The 23,873-nt window shown below is 46.0% G+C and overlaps 1 protein-coding gene across 1 annotated transcript; it reads right to left on the bottom strand.

Annotated features, from left to right (window-relative positions):
• Positions 1–6,099: 6,099 nt before the first annotated feature.
• Positions 6,100–22,314, bottom strand: LOC149445069 (extracellular calcium-sensing receptor-like). Its single transcript, XM_089654244.1, has 3 exons — positions 22,175–22,314; positions 11,429–11,720; positions 6,100–6,993 (listed from the first exon to the last, which is right to left on the bottom strand). The coding sequence occupies exons 1-3, from the start codon at positions 22,312–22,314 to the stop codon at positions 6,100–6,102; spliced, it is 1,326 nt and encodes a 441-aa protein (XP_089510370.1).
• Positions 22,315–23,873: the final 1,559 nt, after the last annotated feature.

The following is a 23,873-nucleotide window of genomic DNA, read 5'->3' on the forward strand; positions in this document are numbered from 1 at the left end:
AACATCTGTACCAGTGTCACATCAACATCTTATCTGTACTAGTGTACCAGTGCACAAAACATATCTCACAGTATACCAGTGTCACGTCAACATCTGTACCAGTGTCACATCAACATCTGTACCAGTGTCATATCAACATCTTTATCAGTGTCATATCAACATCTTTATCAGCGTACCAGTGCACAAAACATCTCCCACAGTATATCAGTGTCACATCAACATCTGTACCAATGTCACATCAACATCTGTACCAGTGTCACATCAACATCTTATCTGTACTAGTGTACCAGTGCACAAAACATATCTCACAGTATACCAGTGTCACATCAACATCTGTACCAGTGTCACATCAACATCTGTACCAGTGTCACATCAACATCTGTACCAGTGTCACATCAACATCTGTACCAGTGTCACATCAACATCTTATCTGTACTAGTGTACCAGTGCACAAAACATGTCTCACAATATACCAGTGTCACATCAACACCTGTACCAGTGTCACATCAACATCTGTCACATTGTACCAGTGCACTAAACATCTCTCACAGTATACCAGTGTCACGTCAACATCTGTACCAGTGTCACATCAACATCTGTACCAGTGTCACATCAACATCTGCACTAGTGTACCAGTGTACAAAACATCTCTCACAGTATACCAGTGTCATATCAACGTCTGTCAGTGTACCATTGCACTAAACATCTGCAATAGTGTTCCATTGCAACTTGTTTCACTGTTGGACGATCAACATCTGCCACAGTGTACAAGTGCACAAAAACATCTGTCAGTGTACCTGTGACCCACCAATAAAGAAGTAGATACATTTAAATCACCCCCGTGCTTGCATGCAAAGGAAAATGCACACATTGGTCCTGTACACATATGTAAATGGAAATCGCACCACACATGTGAGGTATTGCCACAAATGTCAGAGCAATAGCAATAATTCCAGCACCTGACCTCCTTTGTGACTCTAAACTGGTATCCTGTAAAGGCTTATAAATTGTTGTCTATGTGTAGTTTTAAATACTGAAGTTTGTCACCATTTCACAAGCAATTTTAAACGACATGTTTGGTATCTATTTATTCGGCGCAACACCATATATATTGTGTTTGTGTGCATTAAAATATAATAAAGTGTATTTTTGCATTAATGTGTAAAATTGCATTAGGAAAACTATTGCACAAATACCATGTGACATAAAAATGTGTAAAATCCATCATTTTATTCTCTTGGGCCTCTGCTAAAAAATATATAATGTTTGGGGGTTCTAAGTTCTAGCACAAATTTTTGCTTGTAAACAAAAAGTGTAAGAAGGCGGCCTGGTCTTAGACTTAAGTGGATAATGCCTGAAGGTTCTCCTTGGATGTTGGGCCCAGTACCCAGTCCAATTCCTAGTTTATGTATCTGGTTTATGTATCACAGGCGTATTTGTCACCAGACAACAGGATCAGAAAGTCACTAGCAACTCCTGAATAATTCACTGAACACGAACTGTTTTACAGGTGGAGACCACTAACATTTTTTTTCATACTCATCTTTTTGGATTTTTTTTCACTAGTTTTGCATTTGGCTAGGGTCAGCGTCACTACTTGTAGCATGAGGCCATACCTGGACCCTATAGAGGTTGCACAGGCAGTCCAACGCCTACAGGATGGCACATCAATACATGCCATTGCCAGAAGGTTTGCTGTGTCTCCCAGCACAGTCTCAAGAGCATGGAGGAGATTCCAGGAGACAGACAGTTACTCTAGGAGAGCTGGACAGGGCCATAGAAGGTCCTTAACCCATCAGCAGGACTTATATCTGCTCCTTTGTACAAGGAGGAACAGGATGAGCACTGCCAGAGCCCTACAGAATGACCTCCAGCAGGCCACTGGTGTGAATGTCTCTGACCAATCAGAAAAAGACTTCATGAGGGTGGCCTGAGGGCCCGACATCCTCTAGTGAGCCCTGTGCTCACTGCCCAGCACCATAGAACTCGATTGGCATTTGCCATTGAACACCAGAATTGGCAGGTCCACCACTGGCGCCCTGTCCTTTTTACAGATGAGAGCAGGTTCCCCCTGAGCACATGTGACAGACGTGAAAGAGTCTGGAGAAGCCGTGGAGAACGTTGTGCTGCCTGTAACATGGTTCAGCATGACCATTTTGGGGGTGGGTTAGTGATTTTCTGGGGAGGCATATCCATGGAGGGACGCACAGACCTCTACAGGCTAGACAATGGCACCCTGACTGCCACTGGGTATCGGGATGAAATCCTTGAACCCATTGTCAGATTCTACACTGGTGCAGTGGGTCCTGGGTTCCTCCTGGTGCAGTGGGTCCTGGGTTCCTCCTGGTGCAGTGGGTCCTGGGTTCCTCCTGGTGCACGGCAATGCCCGGCCTCATATGATGAGAGTATGCAGGCAGGTCCTGGAGGATTATTATTATTATTATTATACAGTATTTATAAAGTGCCAATAGTTCACTCAGCGCTGTACATTACAAAGGGGGACAGAACATGTGACAGAACAATAACAATTCAATGCAAAACATGAGGGGATCGAGGTCCCTGCTCTTTCAAGCTTACAATCTAGGAGGGAGGGGATGGTGGCACAGGAGGAGATAGCTGGGGGGGATGGAGTGGTAGGAAGAGTGGAGGAGGTCGGTAAGTTAGCAGGGGGCGGGGTAGGCTTCCCTGAAGAGATGGGTTTTCAGGGTGCGCCTAAAGGAGAGGAGAGTAGGTGATAATCTGATGGGTTGGGGCAGGGAGTTCCAGAGGATGGGTGACACCCTGGAGAAGTCCTGGAGGTGGGCATGGGAGGAGGAGACCAAGGAACTAGAGAGAAGGAGGTCTTGTGAATAGCGGAGTGTGCGTGTTGGGCGGTACTTGGATATTAGGTCTGTGATGTAGTTCGGGGCAGTATGGTGGACAGCTTTGTACGTCAGTGTTAGGATTTTGAATTTGATCCGTTGCACAATCGGAAGCCAGTGGAGGGATTGGCAGAGGGGGGTGGCGGAAACGGAGCGGTTGGAAAGGTGAATGAGTCTGGCAGCCGTATTCAGGATGGACTGAAGCGGGGATAGCCAGCGGCGAGGCAGGCCAGTGAGGAGGGAGTTGCAGTAGTCGAGTCGTGATATGATGAGGGAGTGGATGAACTGTTTAGTGGTTTCTGGGGTTAGGAACGTGCGGATTTTGGCGATGTTGCGGAGGTGGAGTCTGCACGAGTTTGTTAAAGATTGGACTTGGGGCTGGAAAGATAGGTTGGAGTCCAGAATGACACCAAGTACTCTGGCCTGCGGGGTGGGTTTGATGGTGGCGTTGTTGGACATGATGGAGAAGTCAGTGGGGGGTGGTGTCCGGGCTGGGGGGGAAGACAAGGAGCTCGGTTTTGGAGAGGTTCAGTTTAAGGAAGTGGAGTGACATCCAGTCTGATATGTCGCTCAGTAGGTGTGTGATTCGGGCGGAGACCGAGGGGGTGAGGTGGGGGGTTGAGAGATAGATTTGTGTGTCGTTGGCATATAGGTGGTAGTTGAAGCCGTGAGAGTGTATGAGTTGGCCAAGGGAGGAGGTGTAGTTGGAGAAGAGAAGGGGCACAAGGACGGAGCCTTGAGGGACCCCAACAGAGAGGGGGAGTGAGGGGGAGGTGGTAGCATTATAGGTAACGCTGAAAGAGCGTTGTGACAGGTAGGATGAGAGCCAGGAAAGAGCAGAATCTCTGAGGCCGAGGGAGTGTAGTTTTTTGAGGAGGAGAGGGTGGTCGACTGTGTCGAAGGCCGCAGGATGAAGGAATTGAAACCATTGAATGGCCTCCCATGATTGCCTGACCTTAATCCAGTAGAACACCTCTGGGATATCATGTTTCGGTCCATCCAACGCCGCCAGGTTGCATCTCAGACTGTCAAGGAGCTCAGTGATGCCCTGGTCCAAATCTGGCAGGAAATACCCCAGGACATCATCCATTGTCTCATTAGAAACATGCCCCAACATTGTCAGGCATGCATACAAGCAAGTGGGGGCCATACCAACTACTGTGGACCATTCTGAGTTGCTGCAATTAAATTTCAGCAAAATGGACTCGCCTGCTGCATCATTTTTTAACTTTGATTTTAACACTAACTGACACTGATACCATTTTTGTTAAATCTTAACCTTTGACCCTGACCTTTGCCCTTGACCTTGACGAAAACACTAACCCTGGCACTGAGCTAGATCAAACCTTGATCTAGGTATTTTTCTTTATTTTTTCTTTTATTTTTTTAATATTTATTTACTTTTTTCTTTTTTTTTAACAAACATTTTTCACCTTTATGCCAGGAGTTAGAGAGATACAATGTATAATAGAATGTATATAATGATACAATGTATAATAGGATGTATATAATGATACAATGTATAATATGATGTATATAATGATACAATGTATAATATGATGTATATGATGATACCTACCACTCCATCTCCTACAGCTATCTCCTCCTGTGCCACCATCCCCTCCCTCCTAGATTGTAAGCTCGAAAGAGCAGGGCCCTCGATCCCCCCATGTTTTGCATTGTATTGGTATTGTTCTGTCACATGTTCTGTCCCCCATTATAATGTACAGTGCTGAGCGAACGATTGGCGCTTTATAAATACTCCATAATAATAATAATAATAGGATGTATATAATGATACAATGTATAATAGGATGTATATGATGATACAATGTATAATGGAATGTATATGATGATACAATGTATAATAGGATGTATATAATGATACAATGTATAATATGATGTATATAATGATATATGTATAATGGAATGTATATAATGATACAATGTATAATAGGATGTATATAATGATACAATGTATCTCTCTTCCTCATTCATAGAGAGAGAAAAAAACAAGGGGGCCAAGCTGCACAGTGACTGATCACTGTGATAGCCAATCAGAGGCTATCACAGCGATCATGTGACACGGAATCCCGGGTCCCGATCGTTAGAACGGGACCCGATGTTCTCAGTGACACCGTGGTCTCGGTGCTGGGAGCGGCACTGACGTTATTCCCGAGTGTAGTTCAGGGTAAAGTTTCAGTACCAAAAGTGGTAACCCCCCCGAGCTACACTCGGGCTTACCATGCAGCACTGCACAGGGATTCACTGCAGCACTTACCTTGTCCTTCACTCCTGCTGATGCCGGCATCCGGCTCCTCTGGCCGATGCCGGCATCCGACTTCCGTGTTCCGGTCCCTGTGACGTCGGGACGTACGGGTGCCGGAACCGGTGGCAAATTTTAAAATTTAAAAAAAATGTCATTTTTTTTTAAAAACGATTATTACATAGTAAAACATTCCTGTATCAAACCATTTCACATACATTTTGTCCCGAGTGCTTTGTCCGGCGCCCTGCCTGCATTTTTACTGTTCTTTCTGCCTGGAAACTGAGAAACGTCCATGGCGTCCAAAAAGTGTCCCTTTAGGTCAGACGCGGTTTTAGACCGGCTAGAGAACAGCGATAGTAAATCAGAACCACTTGCAGAATTGAGTGATAATGATTGGTGGGGGAAATTCCTCATCAGACACTGAAAACGATTCTGCGACTGAGCTCAGCGATGTGTGAACATTTCAGTGTTTTTTGTTTGATTATATTATTGAATTAAATGTATCATTATTATATTATTATTTTTTATGATTATTTATTAAATTATAATTTATGATTTCGTGTTTCAAATTTTGACATACCCGGGATGTTTACTAGACTCTTGTTCGGACAGATTTCAGTGAGTTGTTCCTAAAAATTACAGCCTACGATAAAAAAAATACATATTTCCATGAAAAATAATGGTACCGCTCAGGGGCAGACTGACAACTTACGGGGCCCCCGGGCAATAGGGGATCATGGGGCCCCCGGGCAATAGGGGATCATGGGGCCCCCGGGCAATAGGGGATCATGGGGCCCCTGTGTCCTTACCCAAACTCAAAAAAGCCTGTGAAAAAGGTACCAGGGGCATCTCATGGGGCTCCCTACTGACCCCGGGCTCTCGGGCAGTGCTCGAGTTTCCAAATGGTCAGTCCGCCCCTGGTACCGCTTTCAGCACCACAAATCTGAAATAATCAGACCACCAGGGAGGTTAAACACGTCTGCAAAAAATGCAAACCACTAAACACGAGCCTACATTGGGGTGATTTTGTGTGGTGGGCACATTGCATTCCAGGAAACTTTCATTGAACGCTCTCACCTTATACTTTAGTGTTTGTGGATTTATTTCAGCTTTTTCGTTATTTATTTTAATAGAGAAATACAGGTCATCTAATGCTTGAGCCAAAATGTAGACTGCAGTGAACACTCTATAGGATGTTTTCTCATCAGGAAAATATAACCCAGTTTGAATTCTTTCCAAATTGCAGTTCCTTAGAGGTAGTCCAGTTGTGAGTGGAATAAGTGAATTTTTCATTTGGTTTTTGGAAAAGCATGCATATTCAGTTATGATAATATCCTCCATCAGTGGGTCATTTAGGTGGCTGGATGGATTAAAACTATCAAAATATTCCTGCAATCCCTTTACGCAGAGATGGGGGTATGTAAACACCAAGCTGCAGTTACTGAGATGAAAAAACTCTCCCCTCATTGACCAGGAATATGGTAGAATAAAGGTTTTCTCCTTGTAATAAGGGGCATTGGTATACAAGAACTTGTAATAAGTCATACTAACTGAGCCACAAATAATGAGAACTTCCGTAGTTGAGGTCTTCAGCTCTGGAGACATTTTTTCACAATTCTCTTTATTCACCAGAACCTTGAATTCAATACAAATTCCATGATTAGTTAAATGTTTGCTGAGTTGTCGGATGTCCCTCTCTCCGTACTCATCATCAGATGTGAGGATCCCGACCCAATTCCACCTCAACCTTTCCAGCAACTTTGCTATGGCCACATGTTGCTTCTCATCATCTGAAACTGTCCGGAAAAAGTTTGGATACATCTTTCTATCACTCAGTAAAGAATCGCTAGCACCATAACTAACCTTGAAAGAAAGAAAATCATCTGTATAAACAACGTGTAACAATTAACATATGATCAGCTTATGAATAAATAGAAGAAAACCATAGAAAATGTTTAAATTTTTTTTTTGGAGAGCATCAGACAGGGTGCAGAGTCCAGGAAGACCGGATATAGTGAATGCGGGGTCCGGGGAGAGCGGACATAGTGAATGCGGGGTCCGGGGAGAGCGGATATAGTGAATGCGGGGTCCGGGGAGAGCGGATATAGTGAATGCGGGGTCCGGGGTGAGCGGATATAGTGAATGCGGGGTCCGGGGAGACCTGATATAGTGAATGCGGGGTCCGGGGAGAGCAGATATAGTGAATGCGGGGTCCGGGGAGAGCGGATATAGTGAATGCGGGGTCCGGGGAGAGCGGATATAGTGAATGCGGGGTCCGGGGAGAGCGGATATAGTGAATGCGGGGTCCGGGGAGAGCGGATATAGTGAATGCGGGGTCCGGGGAGAACGGATATAGTGAATGCGGGGTCCGGGGAGAGCGGATATAGTGAATGCGGGGTCCGGGGAGAACGGATATAGTGAATGCGGGGTCCAAGGAGAGCGGATATAGTGAATGCGGGGTCCGGGGAGAGCGGATATAGTGAATGCGGGGTCCGGGGAGAGCGGATATAGTGAATGCGGGGTCCGGGGAGAGCGGATATAGTGAATGCGGGGTACGGGGAGAGTGGAAATAGTGAATGCAGGGTCCGGGGAGAGCGGATATAGTGAATGTGGGGTCCGGGGAGAGCAGATATAGTGAATGCGGGGTCCGGGGAGAGCGGATCTAGTGAATGCAGGGTCCGGGGAGACCAGATATAGTGAATGCAGGGTCCGGGGAGAGCGGATATAATGAATGCAGGGTCCGGGGAGACCAGATATAGTGAATGCAGGACCCAGGGAGAGCGGATATAGTGAATGCGGGGTCCGGGGAGAGCGGATATAGTGAATGCGGGGTCCAGGGAGAATGGATATAGTGAATGCAGGGTCCGGGGAGAGCGGATATAGTGAATGCAGGGTCCGGGGAGAGCGGATATAGTGAATGCGGGGTCCGGGGAGAGCGGATATAGTGAATGCGGGGTCCGGGGAGAGCGGATATAGTGAATGCAGGGTCCGGGGAGAGCGGATATAGTGAATGCAGGGTCCGGGGAGAGCGGATATAGTGAATGCAGGGTCCGGGGAGAGCGGATATAGTGAATGCGGGGTCCGGGGAGAGCGGATATAGTGAATGCGGGGTCCGGGGAGAGCGGATATAGTGAATGCGGGGTCCGGGGAGAGCGGATATAGTGAATGCAGGGTCCGGGGAGAGCGAATATAGTGAATGCGGGGTCTGGGGAGAGCGGATATAGTGAATGCAGGGTCTGGGGAGAGCGGATATAGTGAATGCGGGGTCTGGGGAGAGCGGATATAGTGAATGCGGGGTCCGGGGAGAGCGGATATAGTGAATGCGGGGTCCAGGGAGAGCGGATATAGTGAATGCGGGGTCCGGGGAGAGCGGATATAGTGAATGCGGGGTCCGGGGAGAGCGGATATAGTGAATGCGGGGTCCGGGGAGAGCGGATATAGTGAATGCGGGGTCCGGGGAGAGCGGATATAGTGAATGCGGGGTCCAGGGAGAATGGATATAGTGAATGCAGGGTCCGGGGAGAGCGGATATAGTGAATGCAGGGTCCGGGGAGAGCGGATATAGTGAATGCGGGGTCCAGGGAGAGCAGATATAGTGAATGCGGGGTCCAGGGAGAGCAGATATAGTGATTTTTTTTGGAGAGCAACAAACAGAACTTGTTATATGTGCTGTCTATGCTGGATCTATAAGACGATTTTAGTGGTGGTTTTGTTTCACTGGACCTAATAAACACAGTATGCAAGAATAAATGTATTATTATAGAAATGATTACAGCCATTAAACTGTTACTAAGCCCACAACAATCAGTCTGTAGATGCAGTAAAGCATGCGTGTTATACTCACTGTGGGACCTAAGAGGTTAATCCTCTGCATTCTGTAAAAAGGCCATTTGATCCTTTCTTCTCTGTTCCTCCCCTTTTTCAAGTGACAACCTCTTATCTCCTGATAAGACAGACTGAACCATAGGCATTTGCACATGCTCAGTTTTGTTGTGTGTATTGTTAGAGAGGTTTTTTTTTTGGGGGGGGGGGGGGAGGGGAGTGCATGTGATCAGCACTTGGAAGGCAATCAGCACTGTTCAGACAGAGGTCAGGGGTTTTGCATCCTTCTAGAGCAGAAAGAAAACTCCTCCTATAAGCTTTAGCTAGTGCTGGGCTGGACACAGATAGAAGTCACAAGACTGCTATATACTGCTGATGAGAAAAGGTATTTAGCAGTTTATAGTTACTAAAATAATTGCACTTCCATGTTGTGTGTACTGTGGGAGACCAGATATAGTGAATGCGGGGTCCGGGGAGACCAGATATAGTGAATGCGGGGTCCGGGGAGAGGGGATATAGTGAATGCGGGGTCCGGGGAGAGCAGATATAATGAATGCGGGGTCCGGGGAGAGCGGAAATAGTGAATGCAGGGTCCGGGGAGACCAGATATAGTGAATGCAGGGTCCGGGGAGAGCGGATATAATGAATGCAGGGTTCAGGGAGACCAGATATAGTGAATGCGGGGTCCGGGGAGAGGGGATATAGTGAATGCGGGGTCCGGGGAGAGCAGATATAATGAATGCGGGGTCCGGGGAGAGTGGAAATAGTGAATGCAGGGTCCGGGAAGAGCGGATATAGTGAATGCGGGGTCCGGGGAGAGCGGATCTAGTGAATGCAGGGTCCGGGGAGACCAGATATAGTGAATGCAGGGTCCGGGGAGAGCGGATATAATGAATGCAGGGTTCGGGGAGACCAGATATAGTGAATGCGGGGTCCGGGGAGAGGGGATATAGTGAATGCGGGGTCCGGGGAGAGCAGATATAATGAATGCGGGGTCCGGGGAGAGTGGAAATAGTGAATGCAGGGTCCGGGGAGAGCGGATATAGTGAATGTGGGGTCCGGGGAGAGCGGATCTAGTGAATGCAGGGTCCGGGGAGACCAGATATAGTGAATGCAGGGTCCGGGGAGAGTGGATATAATGAATGCAGGGTCCGGGGAGACCAGATATAGTGAATGCAGGACCCGGGGAGAGCGGATATAGTGAACGCAGGGTATGGGGAGACTGGATATAGTGAATGCAGGGTACGGGAATAGCGGATATAGTGAATGCGGGGTCCGGGGAGAGAGGATATAGTGAATGCAGGGTCCGGGGAGAGAGGATATAGTGAATGCGGGGTCCGGGGAGAGCGGATATAGTGAATGCGGGGTCCGGGGAGAGCGGATATAGTGAATGCGGGGTCCAGGAAGACCAGATATAGTGAATGTAGGGTCGGTGGAGGGCAGATATAGTGAATGCAGGGTCCGGGGAGAGCGGATATAGTGAATGCGGGGTCTGGGGAGGGCAGATATAGTGAATGCAGGGTCCGGGGAGAGCGGATATAGTGAATGCGGGGTCCGGGGAGAGCGGATATAGTGAATGCAGGGTCCAGGAAGACCAGATATAGTGAATGCAGGGTCCGGGAAGACCAGATATAGTGAATGTAGGGTCCGGGGAGAGCGGATATAGTGAATGCAGGGTCCAGGAAGACCAGATATAGTGAATGCAGGGTCTGGGGAGGGCAGATATAGTGAATGCAGGGTCCAGGAAGACCAGATATAGTGAATGCGGGGTCCTGGGTTTAGTAACACTTTAAGTAAAGCTAATATTATGACATTAAAGGGGGAATTTATCAAAACAGGATCAGAATTTGGAGCATCTGTGCAAGGCAGCCAACCAGTTTCTATCTTCAGTTTTTTCAGTTTTATAAAATGAAAGATAGAAACTGATTGGTTGCATTGCACAGATGCTCCAAATTCTGATCCTGTTTTGATAAATTCCCCTCTAAGAGTTCTTCCCCCTGTAATCCCACCTAGGTGCCAAGGGTCATCAGCTAACTGAACAGGAACTCCCAAAGTCTGGACTGAACCATTGGACCATCCCTACACAGCACTGCCATCCATTGGACCATCCCTACGCAGCACTGCCATCCATTGGACCATCCCTACACAGCACTGCCGTCCATTGGACCATCCCTACACAGCACTGCCATCCATTGGACCATCCCTACACAGCTCTGCCGTCCATTGGACCATCCCTACACAGCACTGCCGTCCATTGGACCATCCCTACACAGCACTGCCGTCCATTGGACCATCCCTACACAGCACTGCCGTCCATTGGACCATCCCTACGCAGCACTGCCGTCTTTTTTTACAACAATGTTATACTTTACAATGCTTTGCCACAAGGGCCTTTTGTTCCCTTTTGACCCACCTGACCATAAGACGGCTCGTTGTCTTAACCTCATGTAATATCGGAAATTCTGCTTTTCCTTACCTGGGTGTAACCGAACAGATTCAATAATTGTGCCATTTGGAGAGTGGTGTCAGAATTCAGATCTCCGATGAAACCAGCCAAGGTACGACGCGTCAAACAGGAATAATTTGGAGCTTCCTTTGTATGTCCAGACAATATCTGTAGAACATCTTTTATAGCTTTATTCACATATCTACAAGAATCATACACATGGTATCCCAGAGTCACATTGGGTAAAATATTTGGACTCTTGTTTATCTCATCAATAGCAAATATAAAAGCCAGGAGATGTCTGTATTCTCTCCGGTAAACCCTGCAGAAAATGTATAATTTTGCATTGGTCTACAATATGGGATGAAAACAGAAAATATTTCACTTTTTACACTTTCTTGGTGCATGAGTAGGGGTACTATGTATCCTATACTCATTCACATGGGGGAGTGAGATCTGGGGGCCCCCTTTTTAAATGGGGATTCCAGATTCTGATAAGTCAACCCTGGCACGCCCACAACCACCAGTCCAGGGTTGTGGGAAGAGGCCCTTGTCTTCATCAACATGGGGACAAAGCGATTTGGGAGGATGCTCCCTACCCCAAAGTTGTGGGCTTGTGTCCTGGTATGGTTAAGGAGGGGGAGACCGCTCACTCTTCCCCCCTTTCCTGGCCTGCCGGGCTGCATGCTTTAATAAGGGTTTGATATGGATTTTGGGGGCCACAAGCCATTTTTTTTAATTTTGCTGTGGGGGTTCCCTCAAAATCCAGACCAAAGGCCTGTTATGGATAGGGTCGGGCCCCAATTTTTTTTTTCAAGAATATTTAATAGATGCCTTTTTTTTTGTACATTCTGCTGTCAGCAGGAAGCCCTACTAACAGCTGATAAGTCATCAATAATTAATTATGAGGCGGACGGCTTGCAGATATCTTCAAATAGAATTCAGATAGGATGCTCAATTTTTGACCAATTCAAATTGTTCTGAAAATGTAGAATTTGTTAGAAAACGCACATACGGAACAAAATGAATTGCAAAAAAATGTGTTACTATTTCGTTTGACAATTTGGATACAATTTGGATACATCTGAATCTCCGAATAACCACAAATGTGTCAGATTTATAGTTTAACTGAAACAAAATGTCTGAGGTTCACACTATTGTGGGGGTTGCAGCTGTTCCCATACCTGCATCCACCCGCAGCCAAAATGCACTGCTCTTAAAAAATGCACATGGCTGCCATTTTTTTCTTAACCACTTGCCTGCCGGGCACTTATACCCCCTTATTTACCAGGCCAATTTTCAGATTTCAGCGCTGTCGCACTTTGATTGACAATTGCGCGGTCATGCAAGATTGTACCCATATGAAATTATTATTATTTTTTTCTCACAAATAGAGCTTTCTTTTGGTGGTATTTAATCGCTGCTGGGCACTTTACTTTTTGTGCTATAGCAAAAAAATTGCAAAAAAATTTGAAAAAAAAAAAGTTTTTTTGTTTCTATTATAAAATTTTTCAAACAGGTAATTTTTCTCCTTCACTGATGTGTATTGATGAGGCAGCACTGATGGGCACTGATAGGCAGCACTGAAGGGCACTGATAGGCGGCACTGATAGGCGGCGCTAATGAGGTGTCACAGATAGGCGGCACTGATAGGCAGCACTAATGAGGTGTCACGGATAGGCGGCACTGATAGGCAGCACTAATGAGGTGTCACGGATAGGTGGCACTGATATGCGGCACTGATTGGTGGCACTGATAGGCGACACTGATAATGGGTACTGATAGACAGCACTGATAGGTAGCACTGACTGACATCACTGCTGGGCACTGACTGACGGCACTGCTGGGCACTGACTGGCACAACCGCTGGGCACTGACTGGTGGCACTGACTGGCAGCACTGCTGGGCTGCACTAATGGGCACTGGTGGGTGGCACTGATGGGCACAGGTGGGTGGGCACAGGTGGGTGGCACTACTTGGTACAGGTAGGTGGCACTTCTGGGCACAGGTGGTGACACTGCTGGGTGGCACAGGTGGGAGCACTGCTGGGCACAGGTGGGCGGAACTTTTGTGTGGCACTGCTGGGCACCGATCATCAGGGCACTGGTGATCAGTGACCCTGATGATCAATGCTGATCCCCGCTCTGACAACTGCCGGTTTTCGGCAGTACTTTCCTCACGATCTGACAGCGTGAGGAAAGTGCAGCCGAGAACCGGCATTTGCATTTTCCCGGTGATCAGCGTGTCATTGGACACGGCTGATGACGTGGTAAAAGGCCGCTGTGATTGGCCTTTTACCACGTCACGTGATCAGCTGTGTCCGTAGGACACAACAATCACGGAGATCGCTGGGTGCGCAGGAAAGCGCGTTCTGGGAGGACGTCATATGACGTCCACCCAGAACTGGCCGGCCGCAGTGCAGCCATCATTCGGCTATCTGTGGTCGGCAATTAGTTAAAGGCACCACCAGCCTCTGATGCAGATGTATGATGAATGGAAAGTGGGAGCATCACCAGCAAGGCTCCCACTTTCCATTCATTACACATCTGCATCAGAGGTTGGTCATTAGCTCTGAGGAAAGGGATTCGTCCCCGAAACGCGTCAGCCATTTGACCGCACTGACAGTGAGAACACCTCGCCTGCCGTTGTGGCCATCGTCATTTTTCTATGCTTTTTAGATACATGCTTCGTCTGTGAGTATGTTTTTATTTTTCACTCCTTACAGTAAACCTTGGATAATGCACTAGGGGTGTGCGCCTCCTGTTTTCTCTTTACACAACAGGAACACATCAATGGGTATTTTTCTGTAACTGCATTATATATCTTCTGAAAGCAAACACCTTGCAGAATAAAATGGCGGTAGTTCCATTTTTTATAATATGATCAGTTTATTAAATACATATTTTCAGTAACAAATACTTTTCACAATTGAAAAGCTTTGCACATTTTTTGGTGATACTGTGTATAAAATATAATGTTGTTCTGAGTAAATAGATACCCAACATGTAAAGCCCTAAATTGTGCGTGTGAAAAGGTGACAAACTTTGGTACACAATATTGTCCATAGGTAATGCTTTAAAAGCCCCTACAGGTCATCAATTTAAATGATGGCCTGTAGGGGCCCTAGAATGATTGCTCTCACCCTGGCATGCACAGGCGCAGTCCCCGCCCCCCACCATCACATTAGTGTCAGCTGCAGCAGAGGCTGGAGCTATGAGGGAGCACCATTAAGATGAGTATAGCTTGGGTGGGGGTGGGGCATTCACATGGCCAGGGTCAACATCTCCTTTCTACTCACACTGCACTTTTTTTTTTCATTTAACCTCTTCCCGCCATCAGTACACATATATGTGGCCTCTCAATGGGTGGACCACATGTATGCATACATAGCTACATGGTCTGGCCGAAAAAAGACAAAAGTCCATCCAGTTCAACCATAGAAAAAAAGTTATAATCCTACACCCGCAGTTGATTCAGAGGAAGGCAAAAATTCCAGAAAAGCATGATCCAATTTGCTCCTGCAGGGGAAAAAATTCCTTCCTGATCCCCCGAGAGGCAATCGGATATTCCCGGGATCAACTTTCCCTATAAATGTTCTATCCAGTTATATTCTGTGTATCCAAGAAACTTCCGTCTTTCATGAATCCATGCTGTCTGTTGCTTAAAATATCCATTTACATTCTGATTTTTCCAAGCCTGTAGACTTTACCTTACACATTAGCCGTGTGTGGGGAGCTGTGTCAAATGCTTTTGCAAAATTCAAGTATACCACATCCACCACCACCCCTCTGTCCAAGTATACCACGTCCACCACCACCCCTCTGTCCAAGTATACCACATCCACCACCATCCCTCTGTCCCAGTATACCACATCCACCCCTCTGTCCAAGTATACCACATCCACCCCTCTGTCCAAGTATACCACATCCACCCCTCTGTCCAAGTATACCACATCCACCCCTCTGTCCAAGTATACCACATCCACTGCCACCCCTCTGTCCAAGTATACTACATCCACCGCCACCCCTCTGTCCAAGTATACCACATCCACCGCCACCCCTCTGTCCAAGTATACCACATCCACCCCTCTGTCCAAGTATACCACATCCACCGCCACCCCTCTGTCCAAGTATACCACATCCACAGCCCCCCTCTGTCCAAGTATATCACATCCAACACCATCCCTCTGTCCCAGTATACCACATCCACCCCTCTGTCCAAGTATACCACATCCACCCCTCTGTCCAAGTATACCACATCCACCCCTCTGTCCAAGTATACCACATCCACCCCTCTGTCCAAGTATACCACATCCACCGCCACCCCTCTGTCCAAGTATACCACATCCACTGCCACCCCTCTGTCCAAGTATACCACATCCACCGCCACCCCTCTGTCCAAGTATACCACATCCACCGCCACCCCTCTGTCCAAGTATACCACATCCACCCCTCTGTCCAAGTATACCATGTCCACCGCCACCCCTCTGTCCAAGTATACCACATCCACCCCTCTGTCCAAGTATACCACATCCACCGCCACCCCTCTGTCCAAGTATACCACATCCACCGCCACCCCTCTGTCCAAGTATACCACGTCCACAGCCCCCCTCTGTCCAAGTATATCACATCCAACACCATCCTTCTGTCCAAGTATACCACATCCACCACCACCCCTCTGTCCAAGTATACCACGTCCACCACCATCCCTCTGTCCAAGTATACCACGTCCACCCCCACCCCTCTGTCCAAGTATACCACGTCCACCGCCACCCCTCTGTTCAAGTATACCACATCCACCACCATCCCTATGTACAAGTATACCACGTCCACCACCACCCCTCTGTCCTAGTATACCACATCCACCACCATCCCTATGTCCAAGTATACCACGTCCACCACCACCCCTCTGTCCAAGTATACCATGTCCACCCCCACCCCTCTGTCCAAGTATACCACATCCACCACCACCCCTCTGTCCAAGGTTTTGCTCACCGCCTCATAAAAAGAAATCAGATTTATTTGACAACTTCTGTCCATCATGAATCCATTCTGTCTGTTGCTTAAAAAAAAATTTCCCAGCAAGAACTCATCTCTGTGGTCTTTTATTAAACTCTCCAGTATCTTCCCAACTATAGAAGTTACATTAATAGGTCTATAATTACTTGGTAAAGATTTTGACCCCTCTTTAAATATTGGCCCCATATTGGCCTTGCGCCTTGGCCTTTACAAGAATGTAAACAGAGCTGTGTCAAGAGCTTACGCCCTCTACGCTCCCAACACAGTTACCGGCAGCTAATGGAAAGCTCCCGATCTCTACTTGCAATTGGGAGCTTTCCAATCATGTGGCCGCTGTGACAGGCAATCACAGTAGTCACAGTAGTCACATGATCAGATACCCCGTCCTGCCTCCTGGCATCAGAAACCTCTTAAAGGGTTGGCAGGGTCTGGTATTAAGGGGTTAAGTTAACATATATCAGATGTAAACTCAGTTCTCAGGCCAAATATAATAATCAACTATCCACTTTCATAGAGAAATGCTGTTCACAAGATCATCCGAATCTCATCAGCATTTCACTGAACCAGCAAATAGGTCACAGATCCCAGGTAACTAATACATTCATCAGCATTTCACTGAACCAGCAAATAGGTCACAGATCCCAGGTAACTAATACATTCCACAACATATCCGGCCAACAGAAATACTATAGAGGGTGACCAACGGGAGTCAGACGGTTTTGGAAAAAAACAATACTCTGTAGATTTACAACTTGAAATGAATATATTTTTATAAAAACAGAGGTCAAAACATGTCATTTGAGTTACATATTCAGTTATGAAAAATAGTGTCACTAAGATGATGACCATCTCTTGAATGCAGCTTTTGTCCATCACTCGGGCCAAGAGCTGCCGATCAATCGTGAGTACTTCTTGTCAGATGGTATCCTTCAATTCATTCAAATTACGGGGTTTATGAGTGTATACACGGCTCCTAACCATTTGCCACCCAACCTATGGTCAAATGATGGCCGGGCGAACACTTCATCCCTCCAGGAGGGCACCATATGGTGTCATTCCTAGATTGCAGTCTGCACGTACCCGCAGGGCCGCGCTGTGGTGAGATCTGTCACCGACCGCATACCTCGGACACGGCCGATGAAAGATCTGTGTACCGGCTCCGTTGCCAGTACCATGTGACCTGCTGTAATTGGTCACAGCAGGTCACATGGTACTGGCAACGGGGCCAGTACACAGATCTTTCAACAGTTGTATTCAATGGATGGCTTCCTTTCATGCCATCCATTGTATACAAGTGTGTCTAGCTGTGAATGGTCACAGCGATCACATGCACAAGCTGGGCCAATCGCAGCCCAGCTGTGTCATGTGATTAGCTGTGGCCAATCACAGCTAATCACAACAACAAAAACGTGATGAATGAATTGATTTCATTCAGTTAAATGCTTGCTTATAGCAAAGAAAATATTTGTTATAATCAATCAAATTCTGTAAAAAAAAAAAATACTGATCACTTCCCCAAAGTAGTACAATGTTACTATGGTAAACTTTGGTCATCGTTCAATATGAAAAAAAAATCTTAAAAAAATAGAAAAATGTAATAAAAAAAAATAATAATAAAAAAATAAAAAACATTTTTAAAAAATGTTTTTCTTTTTTTATTTGTACTGTCACCAGTCAGTGTCCCTGATCACCGACATGTCAGTTATATGCTGAATGAATCAGTTTCATTCAGTAACAATGATTGCAAATATCAATGGAATACACTGGTATTAGCAATCATAATGTGTAAAAATAAAAAAATCCTGATCACTTGCCCAGTTCAATGTTACTATGGTAACATTGTATTGCTTTGGTCACAGTGTGTTGAAAAAAAAATTGTAAAAAAAAAAAAATGATGTAATAAAAAATAATAGAAACATTTGTAAAAAAAATGAAATATTATTTACATTTTTTTTTACATACTGTCACCAGTCAGTGTCCCTGATCACCTCCACACCAGTTATATAATAATGCTGGTGACAATATTTAAAAAAAAAAATTGTGATTTTTTTTTTCTTTTTTCTAAATTTTCCAAAAAAAATTGTAACAAAAAATTACAACCTCCAAAAACCTCAACATGCCTCTTACTAAATACCTTGGACTGTATGTATTCCAAAAAGGGGCGATTTGGGAGGTATTTGTACTATCCTGGCATTTCCGGGCCTCAAGAAATGAGATTGGCCGTCAGTACATCAGGACTGATCGATTGTCAGATATATATATCCCATAGTTTTTGGACTCTATAACTTTCCTACAGACTAAATAATATGCACTAATTTGGGGCATTGTCACCAAAGAAATGTTCCAGAATACATTTTGACCTAAATTTCTGAAGGCATGTTATTTATTTGCAAAATATAACAGAAACAAAGAAAAATGCATTTTTTTTTCAAAAGTTTCAGGGTTTGTTTTAGTTTATTTAGCAAAAAATAAAAAACTCAGTGGCGATTAAATACCACCAAAAGAAAGCTCTATTTGTGTGAACAAATGCTAACAATTTTTTATTGGTACAGTTTTGCATGACGGCGCAATTGTCATTCAAAGTGCGACAACACTGAAAGCTGAAAATTGGCCTGGGCAGGAGGGGGGGGGGGGGGGGTAAAAGTGCCCGGTATTGAAGTGGTTAACACATGTTGTAACAAGATGAAAAGTCCTGGACATGTTGTCCTGGTACCCGGCCTTCCCTTCCTAGCTGCTGCTATAGCGGGGGTTCCTCCCCTCCGTCTCCCAGACATCACGGTGACGTCACTCGGGACGCCATGACGCTGCGATCATGTGGTCCCTGCTTGAAAGGTGCTCCTCTCCTCTAAGCGGATAGGCTGTCCATCTGGAATCAGGCTGTTTAAAGCCACAGGTTTGTGTTTTTTACTTTTCATCTCGTTATTCACCATCCTTCAATAAAGGTACAGCTCACAGCAAGGTGTTTATATTATTACACATTGCACAGCGCCTGGCTCTTTGTAGAACTCCCTGGATTCACTCATGTGACTTACTATGGCTGCAGTGGTTTTCCATCATTTATGACAGTTATTAATTTTCTCCCTTGGTATGTGCCCTTTGCCAAGGGTGTATTTACCACAAGCCAAACAAGGCATTTGCCTAGGGCGTAATTTTTCAGGGGGGCAGCACTGCACCTTAGAAGAAGGGACGGAAGAAGGGACACACGTGGCATGGGGACCTGGTGGGCTCCGAGAGAGGCTGCGGGTTTCATGATGGTGTATGCACAGCCCAACTCTCGTTCCTGAGGATGTCAGGAGCTGTGAAGGTGAGTGTCTTTCTCTCTCTCGCCATGGGGGATGGTGGCTGGTGTATGGGGGGGGGGGGGCGGGGCAGTGATAGTGGAAGGCTTTCTTTGGTGGGGGGGCAGGGGTGTTCTTCAGGTTCTCTCTGCAGGAGGGGAGTGCCGATTTTTGTGTTGTCTAGGGCAGCGCAAACCCTAAATACACCACTGCCCTCTGTGCGTATGATTACAGTAACAAGTAACAATGCATTGGCAAAGTACCTCCTCTATGTCACTCATTGTAAATTGCACCCCAATGCTTTGTTCAGTAGATCCCAACACACAACACACCACAAGGCACCATAATGCACATACCATGTTCTGTGGTGTGCTGCCTTATTACAAAAAAAAGGATCCTGCATGTTTTCCATCCATTGTGATGGATTGGCAGCTTTTCATAATGAATGAATGTGTGCATTAACCCCCCTGGCGGTATTCCCGAGTGTAGGTCGGGGTAAAGTTTCAGTACCAGAAGCGGTAACCCCCCCGAGCTACACTCAGGAATACACTGCAGTGTTGCTCCGGGATCCCTCCAGCACTTACCTTGTCCTGCGCTCCCACACTGTCCTCCCGCTGCATCCCCAGCCATGTCCTCCGGCCAATGCCGGCATCCGTCTTCTGGGTTTCGTTCCCTGCGAGAGTCGGGACATACGGGACGTATGGGGGATGGAACTGGCGGGAAATTTAAACATTTTAAATATGACATTCACTAAATACACTAAAATCACATAGTATTCCATTCCTCTATCAAACCATTTCACATACCGTATTTTCCGGCGTATAAGACGACTTTTTACCCCTTGAAAATCTTCTCAAAAGTCGGGGGTCGTCTTATACGCCGGTATACAGCATACTGACACTTTTTGGGGGGGCGGCGCAGTGCCGCCGCCGCCCCCCCCTTCCAACGGAAGGGACACTAAGTACAGGGGTGGGCAGGGGCTGTTTCTTACCTGGCTCCGGTCGTACGACGATCCGGTCCAGGAAGAGCGTCTGCTCCTTCAGTTCGGCCACTGGATGTTCGCGCGGCTGCTCGGCTCCGCCTCCTCACCGGTGATTGGCCGCCAGAACTGTAGCTCAGGAAAGGCACACAGGCGGCCAATCACCAGAGAGGGGGCGGAGCCGAGCTGCGCCGCGCAAATCGAGTGCAGGACCAGCAGGTAAGTGTTCAGTGTAGAGGTGCTGCTGCAACCACATATGCTGGCTGCAGCAGCACCATACTAGAACAGGGTCAGCAAGTGTAATTGGTGTCAGTGGGAGGAATAGTGCCCCATCATTGGTGTCACTGATACCAATGATGGGGCACTATTCCTCCCACTGATACCAATGATGGGGCACTATTCCTGCCACTGACACCAATGATGGGGCACTATTCCTCCCACTGATACCAATGATGGGGCACTATTCCGCCCACTGATACCAATGATGGGACACTATTCCTCCCACTGATACCAATGATGGGGCACTATTCCTCCCACTGACACCAATGATGGGACACTACTCCTCCCACTGATACCAATGATGGGGCACTATTCCTCCCACTGACACCAATGATGGGACACTACTCCTCCCACTGACACCAATGATGGGGCACTACTCCTCCCACTGATACCAATGATGGGGCACTATTCCTCCCACTGGTGTGCATTGGAAGAGGGGTTGTCTTATACGGCGAGTATAGCCCAAACACTACATTTTAGCAGGAAAAGTAGGGGGTCGTCTTATACGCCGGCAAATACGGTACATTGTGTCCCGAGTGCTTCGTCCGGCGCCCTGCCTGCATTTTGTCTGTTCTTTCTGCCTGGAAACTGAGAAACGTCCATGGCGGCCAAAAAGCGTCCCTTTAGGTCAGACGCGGTTTTAGACCGGCTAGAGAACAGCGATAGTAAATCAGAACCACTTGCAGAATTGAGTGATAATGATTCGTGGGGCAAATTCCTCATCAGACACTGAAAACGATTCTGCGACTGAGCTCAGCGATGTGCGAACTTGGCGCTCTATTTCACATTTCAGTGTTTTTGGTTTGATTATATTATTGAATTAAATGTATCATTATTATATTATTATTTTTTATGATTATTATATTATAATTTATGATTTCATGTTTCAAATTTTATCCTACCCGGGATGTTTACTAGACTCTTGTTCGGACAGATTTCAGTGAGTTATTCCTAAAAATTACAGGCCTACAATAAAAAAACAACAGATTTCCATTGAAAACAATGTACCGCTTTGAGCACAGAAATACTGACATAAAGTAATGAAACACTTAAATGTGAATGAGCTCTACTTGGTTTTCATGAACACATTGAAGGATAGGCTTTAATCTCATATAAATGCAGTATAACAGACTGTATGAGTTCTGCACATTATCACACAAATCTCCTAAAGACGCAGCTCTATAGATCAGATTGGAAGCTTTGGACTTCATATTTCACTTACCCTGAACACATGAGATTGCTAACAAGATCTCTGTCCTGATACCACTCTGTCACTACAGAATGCACAGCGAATATCCCTCCTATAATGATGTCTCCTTCCTGAGAATACTTGTACTCGAATGTATAATTCCTCATAGCCATATCACAGGGGTGAGCAGAGTTGTGTGCCACACACAAAGTCATCAACCACAATATTCTTGGTGGACCTCTGAAGACAACATGGTCGAGTCTCTCATAGACCCCCATGACTTCTTCCTTTTCTCCCACCTCGATATCACTGACCGCAGTTCTGGGTCCTGACACTGATTTCATGGCTCAGCTGAAGGCTGGGAGAGTGTGAGGCTTATAAAGAATACTGCTGTTATTTATTACTAATAGACTGGAATATAAATCTGCTTATAGAGTAGGAAAAAAAAGGCAAGACATAAAATACACAAAACCCATCTTAGTCAGCACTGCAGAAAGTGAAGATTATAAAAATACCATTATGGCATATTGTATATGAAGCAATAAAATGAGAAGTTTGATGGCCAAGAAATAATAATAATTATTATTAATATTTATAACATGACTATTGTATAAATACAGATCTGGCTTGTTTGATGGAGGTGGCAATCCATGAGACATTGGATAGAGTGGTGGATTGGTTGAGGGAGGCATTTATGGACAGCTGTCTACGGGCTTGGACTACATTTCCCCTATTCCCTTAGATAAGACTCCATTTGGTTTTGTCATTATAGATGAGGAGACTGGGGATGCTTTCCAGTCAATTGGAGCTTGTGCCATCCTTTTCAGAGGAATATTTTGGCTCTTGTTGCCTGTTGGTTCCACCCTTTATATGAAAAATATGGGAAGGCAGTTTGTTTTCCTCCTCTGCTGCCAATATTACGAGGTATCCAGAAACTACGTCTATCTACCACTCACTGTCCGGTCACCTACCCACCTGTGCCCTGCTGACCATGGTATGGCATAAACAGCAAGGATTACTTATCCTAATCCCTCCAATTATTGTTTGGGGAATTTATAGGCAATTTTACAGCAGTTTTCTTGGCTATCCAACTATGAAGTGCGGGTGATGGTGACCATACGTGGAGGAACCTCTAGAGCAGTGGTTCTCAACCTGTGGGTCGCGACCCCTTTGGGGGTCGAACGACCCTTTCACAGGGGTCGCCTAAGACCATCGGAAAACACATATTTCCGATGTGTAAAGAGCAGCTACTGTGTAGAAAGCAGCTACTCTGTTAAAAGCAGCTACTGAGTTGAAAGCAGCAATATTGGAGGTAAAATGACACTTCATGAATTATAATTACTGGGTAAATAATTTTATGGTTGGGGTCACCACAACATGAGGAACTGTATTAAAGGGTCGCGGCATTAGGAAGGTTGAGAATCACTGCTCTAGAGGATATCCTGATTTATAAAACATAATGCAATATATGACCTCTGTAATGGGGTCATATAGGTCTGGAAAGTGAGCCATTTGTTTGCCTTTGCACCGAGGTGTGGACACATGGATTTCTATGTCACTAATATTGAGGTTTAAGAAGGACTGTCACAACTTTGAAGTTACTCAGCACATGGTGGAAGCAGAAGGACGTTTTATGCAAATAGGATTATTCAGCTGTTGCTCCCATTGCTTTGTGCATTGTTTGGTTTATGAATTGCTTGATATCTATATACTGTATTAGTATTCATTCACA

The sequence above is a fragment of the Staurois parvus genome, unplaced genomic scaffold, assembly GCF_062004578.1.
Source record: "Staurois parvus isolate SC_StPar_1 unplaced genomic scaffold, SC_StPar_1.0 ptg000747l, whole genome shotgun sequence".
Classification (NCBI taxonomy): Eukaryota; Metazoa; Chordata; class Amphibia; order Anura; family Ranidae; genus Staurois; species Staurois parvus.